This window comes from Amphiprion ocellaris, chromosome 23 (genome assembly GCF_022539595.1).
Source record: "Amphiprion ocellaris isolate individual 3 ecotype Okinawa chromosome 23, ASM2253959v1, whole genome shotgun sequence".
NCBI classification, from domain to species: Eukaryota; Metazoa; Chordata; class Actinopteri; family Pomacentridae; genus Amphiprion; species Amphiprion ocellaris.
The window spans coordinates 19,946,129-19,962,184 of NC_072788.1; the positions used below are offsets into that span (position 1 = coordinate 19,946,129).

Below are 16,056 nucleotides of genomic sequence, written 5' to 3' on the forward strand. Positions count from 1 at the left end.
AAAATACAGCCTAGACATTGTTAATGCGGTAAATAACTATTTCAGCTGGAAACGGCTGTTTTTTAATGTAATATCTATATAGGCGTACAGAGGCTCATTTCAGCAACCATCACTCCTGTTTTCTAATGCTACATTGTGTTAGCTAATCGTGTTAGCACATGAATAAAAGTGTGAGTTTTCATGGAAAACATGAAATGTCTGTGTGACCCCAAAATTTTGAACGGTAGTGTACATTTCGCGTTCTACAAGACCTCTCTAACTAACCAATGAACTACTGCTTAAGCTCGGGATGAGTCAGTCATAAAGTAGGCGTTTATTTTGAAGGCAGCGGGCAGGAAGTTGGAGCAGTGAATTTACAGTCCGTCATTAGTTCTTCTGTGTGAAAAATTCCTGAAGTATCTTTTGTTTGTGTCCTTGGACAGTCAGTTAGTCGCTGTCTGGCGCGATAAGAAGAAAATAAAGCCTTCGACACAGGTAAAATAAAGAATGAGACTAATAAGACTTTGACGGCTCCTGTCGACACACTTCCACTAGTTTGGTGAATTGGAAGGAGGTGGGAGCGAAGAAGAAAGGACGGGAAGGAGGAGGACGATGACTTGGAGGAGCTGAGGGAAGAGCGGAGCCAACTATGTGGAAAAACTTCCAGCGACTTGTCTGGCCGCCATTCGAGCAGTAGAATTGGTTTTATATTGCGGAAAAAGTAAGTTGCTCCTTTTGAATAACTAATGACTGTTTGGTGGGACATGCTACTTGGTGTTTAGTTCGACATTACCTCCATAATTCTGTTGAAAGCTTAGAGCAGTGCTTAAACGTGAAGCTCCTCCAGCCACCAGGACCGACAGGAGGAGAAAGTCCCTTCGTTCCCAGCCTGACTAATATTTCAGATTTGTATATGTGGCTGGTTTTGGTCCACATCAGATGTGGATGTGCAACGTCCAGCCAGCCAGCCCCCTAGAAGTGTCTCTGTTAGGTCTTATTTGTCTTTAAGTATGAGCAGTTATTGCAACTGAACAATACAATACGTTTCAGCAACTATAATCTGAAACAAAACTTGCTGATACCTCGGTTTAAGAATTTTCTTTTTTACAGCTTTGATTTTATTCAGCAAAAGACACTAATTTTTAAAAAATGTATTTCTGTTGTATAAATAGTTATCCTTTATAGATATGCAATGCTGCGTCCATGTGTAATGCATATTAGTACAACAACAAACCAAAGACTAAATCTAAGCCAGTTGCAAACTGTCCAAATAACTTCCAACCTAAATTATATTTTCCTAAACTGATATGTTTCTGTTTGGATGTTTTTTCAGGTAATCAATACTGAAACATGTGATGGCAGGTAACCTGCCAGCCACAACCAGGCTTTTAATAAGGATTACTATTACTGAACATACACATATCTACTTTAAATGCTAAATATTAACAGCATGCGATAGAGGGGAACCTGTCATTCATAACTAGGTCACTTCATTAATAAAGATTACTGTAACCGATTATTTACAATAGAAATAGGGATGATGAGGATGTGAGAGCATCAAGTGATGCAAGGATGCCTGTCTCTGTTTACTGTGAGATTGATTGATTAAGATTGAACAGTTTGTCTCCTCTTGTCCTGCAACTGCATCTATCTATCTATCTATCTATCTATCTATCTATCTATCTATCTATCTATCTATCTATCTATCTATCTATCAATGCATCTATGCCACATCTTCAAGTATTGTTTGTTATTGTTCTCCAGACACTGTTTTAGGGTCATCTGTGGCTGCCTCCCAATGTAACCATTAGCGTAGCCTTAGCCACTGTGAAAGAAACCAATTTCCCAATTTACATTGATGGCTATGCTCCTAGTTCAGTTTTTCTAGTTGCATTTCTGTTAAACAGACATATCTTTCAGTTAGAACAGATCTTACTTTAGATATGTGTTACAGGTGCTCCATATAGTGTTAGCCACAAGCTAGGAGGCACTGCAAACCTCCTAGTGATAGCCTTAGCCTAGCACCATCAGTAGAAGTAGTTCCGGTTGCACTGACACAAACACGTGAATTAGTAAAGTGTCATTAGTGTAACAGGGAAACTGGGCATGCTTGTCTAAGATTGTGATACTTATTACAATCTCTGCTTATTCACTGGAGCTGCTTTGTTCTGCAAGTTCACTCAACTCTCCCTGTCTCTAAACAGTAGCGTTTCATGTTTATTGGCTAGTCGTCTTGACATGTAACCAGTGAGATACACTTTTCAGACATGTGCTCTGTTTCATTAATCTTACGGCAGCCAAACAGATTGGCTCCAGGTGTGAATATGCACCCTGGTCACTCATCTGTCAAAGTGGTGCAGGTAATCGTACCAGGTCAGACCTGGTAACATTTCTGTGTAACTTCCCATACGACACAAGCGTGAACTACGCCTTCACATTAACTGATAGACACGCTCAAGCAGTGGTACTTTGTGAAGTTATTTGAGGATCGATTTTTCCACATTTCAGCACCAAGAACATCACAGAGATGCTTAACACACAGTTCATGTGCCAAAATCACAACACACCTTTTTCATGCACTTAGCTCTACAGTGATGGATAGTGATTAGATGTCAACACTAATAAACTCAATAATTAGGTTTAACTACAAATAATCCCTACACGAAGAAAGAGCCAATCAGGATACAACAGCAGCTGTGAACATTTCTTCACCTCAGTCAGATGAACTCTCACACAGAATCACAGTTTATCAGCTGCAGTTAAATATTTTGTCACATTGCAGAGGTCCTCACCTTGAGTCCTGAACTTTAAGTTTCACTTTTTAAGACAACAACAAGAATAAACTGGACTGTTTGTTCCTAGGACACTTTGATCAGCTGCTTTTAGTTTAGTTTAGTCTGTTACTACACTATTGTGTGCCATGCATCACTTTGTGCATTACTCACGTAATACATGATAATTAGTCATAGTCTCAGATAATGACAAATATGCATGCATACCGCACTACTCTCCAGCATTGTGGGTGGTCTGTGCGAATGCAGCATGTGAAGAACATTAATGGATAAGTAACCTGTGTGTGAAAGGGGCTGACTGACAGAATGCTGTCACTCTAACGGATTGATGAACCCAGCTGTCTTCCATGTCCAATGTCTGAAAGGGACAAGATACTGCTGTAGGTGGGACATTGCGAGACCACAATGTGACAACGGACAGAGAAAACCCACTGCCTCACAGCCAAAGCAGTTGAATTATTTTTATCAGTAATTGCTGAATGAAAAAACAGTACCAATACTTGGAAAAACACCAGATTTGGCACAAGTTGAAAGTGATGCGACAATGTTATGAGGTCTGTCTAAGCAAGAATGCTGTAGTGGCTTTTATGAAGAAGTTGCCATGCTGTCCATTCAGACATGACGATGACACGTTCAGTTGGGAATCCCTAGGTTGGACCTTGTAACATCACTGTCACTTTCAACACAACTTCATTAATCAGTTATTGAAGCAAAGTCAACACTTTGAGCATTTTTTCTCCTATAGCAGAATGATAGTGATTTGCAGCCAGACCATAATGTTCTACAGAATGTCTTGTTCTTCTTCAAGCTGATATAACTCACTGTCCCATAGGCATGTTTACTGGCATCTGTAAAATCATGTAGTTGGCTTATTTAATCAATTGTGACTGTCCCAAATCCTTTGGCTTTATGCATCTGTCCACCTTTAGTGATGCCAGCAACTCAATATCTCCTAGCTAACCTTTCCACTGGTTTAAAATATCCAGGGGCATGGCATCATCCCATCCACAACTTCTGCATAGATCTTGCTGCATCAGTTTAGCAGGCAACATGACAACATGATGTGTCTTGTCATAGACTGCTTTTTCACCTCCATCTTGAACTTAAAGGAGTCTGACTCAACTAACGAAAGTCGGCTTAAATCTCTCTCTGTAGGAAGATTATGTTTATCTAGATTCAGCTCTTTTACATTCTTAGCCCACTGCTTATGTGCTTGTCTGTAACACTGCTGTTGCTCATCTATTTCTCCAGAACAAACCCACATTTTACAAAGAGCACTGGGATCATTAACCTTTTGAATGGCCTCCTTTTCTGAAGCCAATTTCATTAAATAATCCTCCAAATAGAAACCCTGGACAGTTTCAGCACTTTTTAAGTTTCAAAAAAGTCTCCCTTATTGTCATCAGTAGTTTTTTTCTCAAATCATAGCTAGTGCAACTAGGAGATGAAGCTATTTCACTGCCATTCTAGAGCCTTTCAACTCACCACTGAAGTCTCTGTCTGGCCACCAGAAGAACAACGAGCATTGTAATGTTTTGCAACTTTGACCCAATGAAACATAGCCTGTACATCATACATAGCTGCCACAGGCACCTGCCTGAACCTAGTGACGACTTCAGGAAGTGAGCTGGGGAGGTTAGGGCCTTGCAACATTAGTCGAAATATAGCACCTCAGTTAAACACTGCTTGTACAGAGTCTTTTGTAGGATGAGAGATGTTGTAGTGTAGACTAGTGCTGGGCGATATGGAAAAAATCATATATCACGATAGGGATTATTTTATATCACGATAACGATATATATGACGATATACCACAACAAAGTATGTTTTCAGTTATTCTCTGAAAAGTTTGACAAAAATTTCATTGCTTACTTTTCTCCATGAAACTTTAACCTGTTGCCAGGGCTGGATCCGAATATTCGATCCCCATGGTGGTATGCGGATATTTATTTTGAGATCCGAATATTCGCCCCCTCCCTCCTCCACCCCGTCGGGCGTTACGAACCGAGCCGAAAATTCGGCTCTTTCCTCCATTAGCTCACCGCCTCTGACCTCATGGACCGAACCGAATATTCAAGTCATTCCTTCGTCCGTCCGTCAAATTCCTCCCCCCGGACGTTAAGGAGGGGACCGAATATCCGGAGCCCACAAACTGCTATTCGGGCCAGCCCTACCTGTTGCGCGACCAGATAACCTCAGACCATTTTCTTTTACTGGTTTTAACAACAGAGGCGCTGCAAGATGCCCCATGGTTTTATGTCCTAAAGGAGAGCATGTGTGTACATCTCTGGACCTTTGTGTGTACATCTCTGGACCTTTGTGTGTGTGTGTGTGTGTGTGTGCGTGTGCGTGTGCGTGTGTGTGTGCATAGGGTAAGGAGAAATGATTGAGAGCCTTTTGAACTTCTATGTCAAATTTAAGCTTATGCTTTATCTCTGTACAAAGCAGCGTAAATGAAAAAAAGACTAATAACCACTAGCTCACATGGCCACAAATACTTGAGTACCTCCCTATATAGATGCACACAGCCCCACGATAGACACACACACACGCACACACACAATTTATTAGTGCATTAGTATGCACTACATGCCACCTGTGTGTTTCCAGTCCAGTGTTTATGGCAAATATAGTGTGTGCACTATTTCTCTCTGTTACTGTAGTAGGTGTAATTGAATGAAACCCTGAGGAATACTATGAAATATGTCTGAATTACTGAATGCTGTCACTTTAACAGATTGCTGAAACCAGAACTGTCACGTCTCCCATGTTGGATAATGGCTTTGCATTCCTGATTTTAAGCAGTCAACTGACGCCAAGCTTTCATCCCTTAACATCATTATCGTCTCTCGATTGTTTAGTCTTCAAGCTTTGGAGAGCATCTTATATATCTCATATATACAGAATTCTCTGTGTGAAAAACTCAAATATTTTAAACTTCGTCATGCTTCTTCCAGAGCTGTGCAGATGGAGGGTGAGAAGGAGAAACAGAGGCAGCAGCGGGAAGAGAAGGAGAGTAATGAGGCAGAGGATGACAGGAGGAGTGACGACGATGCTGACAATGAAGAGGGAGACGATGAATATTCTGAGGGGGCGGCACTAGTGTGGCAAGAAGACTATGGCGAGGATAATCTGGGACTTCCCATCATGCACTGGGAAGCGCTGAGCCTGCGCATCGCTGAGTTGGAAAAGCAAGAAGAGGAGAAGAGGGAAAAGAAGGCAAAGGTCAGAGGTTGTATCTGGAAGGGGAAGTGTGTTGTTTAATCCTGAAATGGGACTGTCAACAGGTTTATTGTTTCAGTAATTTAGCCAAAGAAAAAGGTAAAAGTACATTTAGTTCTTTGTAAGATTTAGAGTGTCTGGGTCTGTTCTTGAGAGCAACTTCACTGCAAACGTATGTTGAATTTTCTGTCCCAGACATGAGTTTAACTCTGGTTCTGTTACAGTGGTAACTTTATTTGCTCTCCCATATGGGATCTAGTGTTGTCATAATACCAAAATTCTGACTTTGCTACAATACCTGTATAAATACACGACCGTTCAGAAGTTTGGGGTCACTTAGAAATGTCTTTATTATTGAAAGAAAAGCATTTTTTTCAATGAAGATAACATTAAATGAACCAGAAATCCAGTGTAGACATTGTTAATGTGGTAAATGACTATTCTAGCTGTAAACAGCTGATTTTTAATGGAATATCTCCATAGGGGTACAGAGGAACATTTCCAGCAACCATCACTCCTGTGTTCTAATGCTACATTGTGTTAGCTAACAGTGTTGAAAGGCTAACTGATGGTTAGAAAACCCTTGTGCAATTATGTTAGCACATGAATTAAAGTGTGAGTTTTCATGGAAAACATGAAATTGTCTGGGTCACCCCACATTTTTGAACGGTAGTGTATATTGATACCAATACTGAAACAATGCCACAGCGTGAAGTTAAAACATCAAGGAACATAATGAAATAGTAGGTGACAGAACAGGAAACTTGAACATTTTATAAATTAATGAATAAAAAAAGAGCCTTAGTGCAAATATTAATCACACACACTTTGAGTCTTTTGCAGAAATCGAAGTTGCTAAAACGTGTTGTGGTTGACTCCAAATCCCAAGGGAGCCTCTTTCACTTCACCAGTCTCTTTCTGCAGGGCTTTTTGAGGTCTGACCAAATCACGTTAATAACACACTATTATAGTAACAAGCATTTATTCCGATTCAGATTCAGAAAACTTTATTTGTTCCCAGGGGGCAAATATAAAGGCACATGGAGCAGGCAGTGCAACAATGACATAAGAAATTGAGTATAAAACAAAGAAATTAAAGATAACTAACATAAATAAAACAAATAGGGATAAATATATATACAAATAGATTGTAAGCTATCTTTGAGAGAGCCTGATCTCATTCATTTGATTGTCAAATTGCAATTTGACAAAATAGAAACCTGGGAAATGCCCAAAAGGAGAAGACCTGTGCTGAGAATGTGTATTGACTTTACTTTTGTGTTCAGTCTACTTTGATGCACTACTGTAGTGTACAGACTAACAGAACTTCACTACCACGAAGTGCCAAACTTATACATTTTCATTTGTCTTTATTATTTTCATGGTCAAACAAGTTGTAGTTTATGTGCTGTTGAAGGTTTTCTTCTTTACTCTCTAATATATATATAGATGTGTTTTTGACAATGAATGGGTGCATTTTAGAACATTAATGTTGGATTATTGTAAGGATCAGTGTCATAGTGTTGGTAAAACTTTTGCATGGTATGGAGTAATCTAATGTCACCAATGCATAATTCATTTCTTTTATAGTTAACTTTACAATTGCAACTAGATATCACTTCCTAAACAGTGTTTAATAGACTCAACACACCTTCTTGGTAGAGGTCAGCTCTCCACTAAGTCCATTTTCTAGTAATTGAAATAATTATTGGAAAACTGCTCATGCTATGTTAACAATTTACAGTACTGATTGAGTCTAAATTGATCAGTATAACTGGTTATTGATCTGCACAGTGCGAACTCGTGACTTTTAGCAGCGTACAAGTTATGATAAACTTATTGAAGACTGCATTTGCACACAGAGACATTTTCCACTTCACTAATTATCTTGTTAAACTCAGATTTTGAAAATGTAAATTCACTACAAAATGAATCACTCGTTTGACTTATGTATTATCAACAGCACTATTGATATATTATCAGTTTTCCGAGTATTCTGATCTCAAAATTAACATTTGGAATACCAACACAACAACCGAATATTCAGGTCCAGCCTTAGGGCATTCCCTCATCAACGCTTGAATTTTCACCCATGTCTTGGGGCTCTGAAAGCTGCTGGAGAGAAGAAAACAGCTGTTGTCACGTCCACTAAGCCGCAGGGAGTGGAAGAATACGCTGCAAACTCACATTGACGTTAATGGTCAGAAATGCTTTTCTTAGCAAACACTGCTGATCAATTAAAATACAGATAGTAATGCTGTAGGATTCAGTAGTATTATACTGTTTGTTAGTAACACAAATGGGGACTACACTTGAAATCTGTGACAAAAAATTAGTAAGAAATAATACCAGCAGGTTGTATCTTCCAGAATTGCTAACAAAAACCATATTCAATCAAAGTAGAACTATCAGTCATTACATAGATATTATAATATTTAGATTTCTCTGTCACATTTCAGAAATTCTAAATCAGCACTTGTGTAATTTGTTTAGGCAACATCTACCTAAACAAAAAGAGATATACCAGGTTGAAGGAAGAGTTTTCTAACCCTGACAAATTAGAAAACCAACAAAGACAAACTTCTGTTAGTCTGAAGAGATTTGCATTTCCAGATTTGCTCACATGTGACATATTTTAAATTATGTTGCACAGTTCTCACTCGTTTTTTCTGTGTGATGTTTCTGGTGGTTACATTGGAACCCTATGGATGAGGCTCAGGTGTTGCTGTCTTCATCTACCATTTGGTACTGGTGCTTTTGTTTAGAAAAGGAAAACTTGCATAGGTATGAGAGTTGAGCTACGACGTTACCAAAAGCTCATAATGCCCTTCCATCCAATCAGCTTGAAGGAATCTTAGTCTATTACTCTGAACAGAACAGTTTTAACCCAGAGTTGTTGCTGGATTTCCTCCCAAAAACAGCTCATTTTAGGTCCTTCTGCAGCATTTCTACTGGACGAAGGTCACTCTCTTCAACCATTTGTTGGTGTAATGACTTGTGAGCTTAGAGTTATTCTCTTCCTGCACTTTCACTTGAGATTCAGGTCAGGGGTACATGTCCTGGCATTTTCTTTTCAAATTCACTGGTATGTATCAGTGTGCCAGTGATTCAATAATGACCAGCCATCCTAGCCCAAATGCAGCTAAACACGCCCAAACCATGATATCATCACTTTCTTGTTTCGCAGATGGGGTTTGCTGGAAGTTATGCTGGAAGGCAGTGTTTTGCTCTCAATTAAACCAGAAATTTCTATTTTAGTCTCATCAGTCAACAAAACCCAATAGGGTTCCCAGTAGCCTTCTGGCTTCTCCATGTGATCTTTAGCAAACTCTCAGATGGGCAGATATTCTTTTTGGAAAACTGAGGCTTTCTCCATGTTCTCATGAACTTTTACTGTAGTCCATGTGAGACAGGCTTTTATCAGGATCCCTGCTTCATCCCCTGCCGCCTGACCGTCCTGCATCGGTGACACACTTGCCGACCCGATCCTGCCTGTGCCTGCTGCTAGCCCCACTCCGGAGTTCCCTGGCCTTCCCCTGCTCCGACTCTTCTTGCCAGACACCAGATTCCCTGAGCCTGCCTGCCCCCTTAGTTTGATTTCCCTCTTCAGTGCGTGCCCCGTTTTGTTAGATTTGTTTAGTTAATTCATCAGTGGTTTTCTTACATTTCCTCTCTGTTGTTTAGAGTTTTTGTAGTTTCACCTATTTTTAAATGAGGTTTCGTTCAGTTTTTCCCTAGAGCTTAGTTTCCCATTCTGTATTGGTTTGAGTTTGTGTCTGTAAAATAAATCCTTTTGAATACTCTGCCAGTCTGTGTCTGCTTTCTGTATCTGCACCTCGGTTCCCAGACACCTTTAGGTGCTTTGGAGTAACCCTGGGTGCCTGTGTGACCTCACAGACACCTTGCTCTTGGAATGATCTTTGTAGATCAACCACTCCCAGTGGGGAAACAATAGTCTTGAATTTCCTCCATTTGTACAGTCTCTCTGGCGGTGATTTGGTGGAGTCCAGACTTTTATTTTAGAAGCTTTTTTTTTTTTTTTTTGGGGTCTATAAGCATTAACAGCTTTTTGTCAGATGACTGAAAACACCTGACTCTAATTTCTTTTCATATGTTCAGTTAAATGAACCCTTTGTTAACCACAATCACCAGTCTAACACATGGCTGCTTTTCAGAGTGGAGTTTCTCTTGAGCGAGGCAGAGCCCCAGTGAGCTGGACAGAGGGGAGAGGGAGGAGAGCAGAAAGCTGGGAGAATGGAGATGACACCTGCAACAGTGCTGTGCTTGCACTCACCTCTCGGTACACAGACTCCCCTCGTATTTGTTACAGGATAGCTATTACACATAAGCATACGCTACTTCTGTGTGTGAAGCCATTTATATTTGGTGGTTGTGTATCATATTTTAAACTTTTAACATGCCCAATTTGAGATAGAGATTGAGATTTCGTTTGTGTAGTAGAGGAAGAATAACTTGATCTAAAATGAGATGAAAGCCATATGTAAAACATCAGTACCTAGCAGTGTGTTTATGGTCTGGTTCTTTCAGACTACTTGCAACCCATGCAAGATCTTAGATAAAGTGTTGTGGCGGGGATATGCAGTTTATCTTAATTTATTATCAATTACAATTAATTAATTATGGTTATTTCCTAATAACCATATTGATATATTGGGCACATAATATTATTTAATGAAAGAATGTGACAATAACATGATGTTTGTTGTTAACTTAAACAACAATATGTGATTAGTTGCACTTCTTACATGTGGACTATTCATTTTCCACTTTTTTTCCTACTGTGAGCCTGGAGTAGGGATATTTTAACCACCACATACAGTCAGTCACACACTTCTGACTTCTATGTATCCCTCAGCCTGCAGACGCAGATGAATCTCCAACTCTGCTTCATCAACAACAGTGAAAGTGAGGAGGAGGAGGAAAACAATGGACAGATCAGCGGGGTGAGTAACTCCTCCAAAACAAAGTAGAAATACAACAGATGTAAGTTAAAGCTGACTTATCTCAGAGTTAACAATGTATAAAAGTAAGTAAAGATGAGCATATACACTACTGTTCAAAAGTTTGGGGTTACCCAAGTAATTTCATGTTTTCTGTGAAAACTCACACCTGAGGCACCCGGATAGCTCAACTGCTTGAGCGACGACTAATGATGCAGCGGCCTGGGTTCGATTCCCGCTCACAAACTCACACTTTCAATCATGTGCTAACATAATTGCACAAAGGTTTCCTAATCATCAATTAGCTTTTCAACACGATTAGCTAACACAATGTAGCATTAGAACACAAGAGCGATAACCCCCTAACCCCCCCCCAACCCTAACCCCCCCCAACCCTAACGCTGGAAATGTTCCTCTGTACCCCTATGTAGATAGTCCATTAAAAATCAGTCATTTCCAGCTAGAATAGTCATTTACCACATTAACAGTATCTACACTGTATTTCTGATTCATTTAATGTTATCTTCACTGAAAAAAGCTGCTTTTCTTTCGAAAATAAAGACATTTCTAAGTGACCTCAAACTTTTGAACGATAGTGTAAATATTCATCATTTCTGCGTATGCTCACATTTTCCCGCCGCCTTGTCCTTCTCTATTGATAAAGAAAAGGACTGTTCAGGTTCATAAGAATCCTCAGCCTCTTGCCAAGCCGGAGAAACCAAAATCAAGGGGCTTCAGGAACACTCTAAGAAACCTACGAGACCGACTGAGAACAGACCACAAAACACTGGTGAGACAGATGTTACTGGTTGGAGCGTGTTGTCGTTCAATACCAAATCTGCTTTACCACAGCTCTCCTCCTCTCTGCTCTCCTCTCCTCAGCCTGCAGCACATACTGATCCTGTAGTCCAGCAGAGACACTTGGAGCTCAGTGATTTACAGAGTTTCAGTATCAAGGACCTCAATGCTCTGTGCACGTCTCTCAGCAAGACCATACAAGGTACTCTGCTACTTCTCTGTAACCTAACCATTATGTAAGAAAGGTCACGTCGCTATTTGTTTTTCAGATGCACCACATATCCAAAACGCTGTAATACCGCATTTGAACTTTGGTGTTTTCATGTGTCCACGTCAGACTTGAGCTCAGAACTGGTGAGCCGCCTCCAGATCCGAGACCAGCTGAGGACAGAGCAGGATGCCATGCTGCTGGAGGTGCAGGATCTGACATCACTATAAACCTGCCAGTCACTCCCTGCTAAAGATCAGCTGTCCATCCGTTTGGAGAGATTAAGTCATTCAATAAGTCAGCTCAACAGTCTTGAAGGATTGTTCGTAATCAGACAGTACCACAGCGGCTTCCTCAAGCATCTCAGTCAGTCCCTCCTGCTGCAGCCGCTCACTGTGAAAAGTGTCACTTCCTGAGAGGATTTGGACATTTAATTGCATACCATGTTTTGGCATTGTCGGTGTTTTAGATTGTAAAGGAAATTTTGCTCCCCTAACCCTAATGGCCAATTCATGGTTCCCGCCTCTGTGCGCCTACAGACTTTGATACATGGCCGGTTTCATCACAGATGGAACACAGATAAACACACAGGGAAACAGCAGCTTCTTCCAGATTGGGTTGGAGCACCGTGTCAGTGATTAGTCCTGAGGTGTGTGTGAACATGGCATAGCATTTCTGGAGAAATGGAGACTTTACACTGTGTTTGGCTCCATCAAACTATCATCCACGAAGTCCAGCTGTGACTGCTTTAAACGTAAATCTTTTAATGATGAATTATAGATGTGTGGATGACTGAGTGTCTCCTTGTACAGTCTCTCCTGATACCAAACATTTGTTTGAAGCACCATTTGTTTTCCTGGCACATGAACACACAAAAAATTTGGGCTGCATGGGTACAGTCTTTGCAGACCCTCATGGACTTGGGTGGATGCAAACATTTACATCATGTGTACCTTTGCGGACATGGAAAACATGAAATGGGAGCCATATAGTACAGTGAACATATCCAGTGGATGGTGGCCTTAATTGACTTTTTTTTTCGGTAAATATCTCCTCTTGCCATCCTACCCAATCAGATTAGATGATCAATACCTGCTAGATATCTACTTTGTCCACAGCACCTACAGGTTTGGGTCCTGTTAAAACCAGCTTGATGCCAAGATTAGAAGCAAAGGGAAAAACTTATTTTGAAACACTATTGATTGTGTTAATATAGTTTATATTGGAGCAACACACAAAAAGTTCAAGTTGAAAGTGTCTACTTGTACACCGTGCTCTGTTTATCTTTTCTTTTTTCGCTTTTTAAGTACCTGGTCAGAGGTGGAGTTTTTAAGCTTCCACAGGATGATGCTTTTCATGCAAGATTGTTTCGATTTCAGCCAGTCTTGTACTGGTGAGGAGAGGATGGTTGAGTTCAAAGGGATGTTTTACGCTTGTTTACACAGTCACCCCATCTTGATGTATACTGTATGGGTAAAAAGACTTTCTGTCTCTCACCTTTAGTTGCAGGTTTTGTAGTTACATTAACCTCAGGCTGTGCTCAGCAGGAGCTGCATCATTCAGTACACGATGTGGACAAGAAATGTGGAGACGGTCGTCCTCAAACAGACTGAATATTTTTTTCTGACGGAACAATTCTGCAGGTGGTTTTAACTACCTGCTTGTTTTCACACAAACGTCATGCAAGTTAAGACATGTTACTGCGGGTTTGATAGAAAACTGACATTGTCATTTTTGTAACATCAAAGTGTTTCTGAAATCGTCAGTCCAGTGCTGATGAGGGCCCTGACCACTGTTTACGTTGTGGGCACGTGCAGGTCCCTATCTTGCTTTCTGTCACACAAATTAGCAGATGGCATATTTGCCTCAAAATGAATGCATAAAGCAGATCTGGACATGATAGATTTTTTTTTTTTTTTTTTTTTTTTTTATTAAATAAATTTGACAGTATTTACCAGCAGTTTTTATTCCTCCATGTATCCTTTTCAAATGTTGTTTAAATGTTGTAGTTGCACAATTTATCATACAACTTAGGTGGACCACTTTCCAGTTCCAACAGAAATAGCAAGACAATTATTAGTTTTGTAAAAACAAGTGAAACAACAATCCTAAGAACTCTTCTGATGTGTAAAGGGAGGGTTCTCTTTTGTATACTTTATAGCATATTTTAGGTTTGGAATCTTGTGTCATTTTTTTAAACAGTGATGTAAAACAGACTTACACTCAGAAGCTGCAAATTCTGCCAACTGAACAATCTGTCTTTGTAGTAAATGTAGTTCTGTTTTTTGGTTTTGCAGGAAATCTTTTTTTATTCTTGCTTTTCTACTTCGTGGTGGGGTTAGTAAAGAATCAAATGTGTTTAAATGTTTAAAAAAAAAAAAAAAAAACTGCCACAAATAAAACATGTTTTTAAAATTTCAATCCACCTATATGACTTTTGGTATGTAAGATATATATTTTTTAATCTTTTTATTGTTTTAACATACCCCCTTTAGTCTTGGGGACTGCAGGCTCTTCCACAAAAGCTCCTGTTTGGTCTTTGAGTGGCTTCCATAGACCCAGCGCTTATCACCAGGGATGATCCTCAGTTGCATTAACTTGGTCTTGGTAACACAGATCCTTTTAAACTTTGACACAGTACCCCTTCTGCTTGTCCATGGTGAAACTGCAAATGCACACTTTCCAGTAGTCAGAAAAACACATCTAACTCAGGTTCTGGTTTTAATTGTTGCCTGTGCATGACTGTGCTGCACTCTGTTTGGGTACAACAGGGACAGACTGGAAACTTTCAGATCACACCTCATATAGATGAATCTACAAACACAGAACCAGTATTGTGGACCAAGTGGTAGCTTTTTCTTTTTTGAAGAGCCGCGACACAGCAAAGCAAGCTCAGCACTGTTTGTCAGGACCTTATAACGGCAAGTGGTCGTTACAGAACAATCATGTTTAAAGGTCAAATATTATTATCCTTTATCCATTTTGCAGTTGATGGTGCATTTTTATAACTTAACTATGACCATACTGACTTCACATCTTAACGTTTTCATCATATGTTAATCTCTCATCCAGTCATTCTATTGTGATCATAGTTTCTATGGATATTCTAACAGATATTGCCTCTATTTGAAAGGTAGTGTAGCTGTTATCCAAAAGAACTCCATCCACATTTAACAAACCTCTGCTCAAAGAACCAGGTTAGAATGAACAGAATCATTAGATCTGGCTTACATATTAGCACAAAAACATTTATGCAAGGCTTCTTGTTTTCATGAATTTACAAACATTAGAAAAACATTATTTAGGCTTTGTGGCTGTATTATGTTTATTAAAATAACTCAATTTCAGAGTGATTTCAGGTTAAAATTACTGTGGTTATAATTTTGGTGTTAGATGGTTGTGTCATTAAGTAAATAAACTATTTGTTTAATCAGAAAACAACGTGTGAGCAGGGTGTAAAGAGTGAGTAGGCTTAGATGAATAAATTGTCACCTGGCAGTAAATCAGTCACACTGTTGATCTTTGTGTGCATCCTACCAAATACCATACTAAATCTGATATGAATGGTAAAACCTAATGTGGCTACTGCAACTTTGTGTTATAGGGGGTGCTATCAAATCATTTGGCTACACAAATATCCAAGTTCCATTAAAAATAAATTGTTTTGTGTCTTTAATGTCGTATAATTTTTCAAGCACATTTCGTTCCTCAAGAATAATAATAATACTTAGACTTAAGGGCCACTGTGGTTCAGGTGGTAAAGCGGCCTCTCCAGTGTGTCCTTTGGGCAAGACACTGAACCCCAAGTTGCTCCCGATGGTAGGCAGACAGCTTGCATGGAAACTCTGTCGCCATTGTTTTGTGAATGTGTGTGTGAATGGGCGAATGAGAAACACATTGTAAGCACTCAATAATTAAGAAAGGCGCTGTAAAAGTGGACACCAAGTGCAAGTGTCAGTTTAGGGGATGTATTGCGGGCATGTAGATGTCTGGGCTGTGGTTAGATATTGCACAATGGAGTAACATTCATTTCATGTAATTTGGATGATGTAGTTTATAACAGGGGCATGATGTTGACTTGCTCTTGCCAGTAGGT

The 16,056-nt window shown here is 39.7% G+C and overlaps 1 protein-coding gene across 1 annotated transcript; it reads left to right on the forward strand.

The window, feature by feature from the left end:
* The first annotated feature begins 335 nt into the window (after positions 1-335).
* Positions 336-14,381, forward strand: si:dkey-6n21.12 (schwannomin-interacting protein 1). The gene is made up of 7 exons (XM_023263601.3): positions 336-700; positions 5,729-5,996; positions 10,169-10,293; positions 10,870-10,957; positions 11,619-11,744; positions 11,837-11,954; positions 12,090-14,381. Exons 2-7 carry the CDS (start codon positions 5,739-5,741, stop codon positions 12,188-12,190), a joined length of 816 nt encoding a protein of 271 aa, XP_023119369.1. The 5' UTR covers positions 336-700; positions 5,729-5,738; the 3' UTR covers positions 12,191-14,381.
* Positions 14,382-16,056: the final 1,675 nt, after the last annotated feature.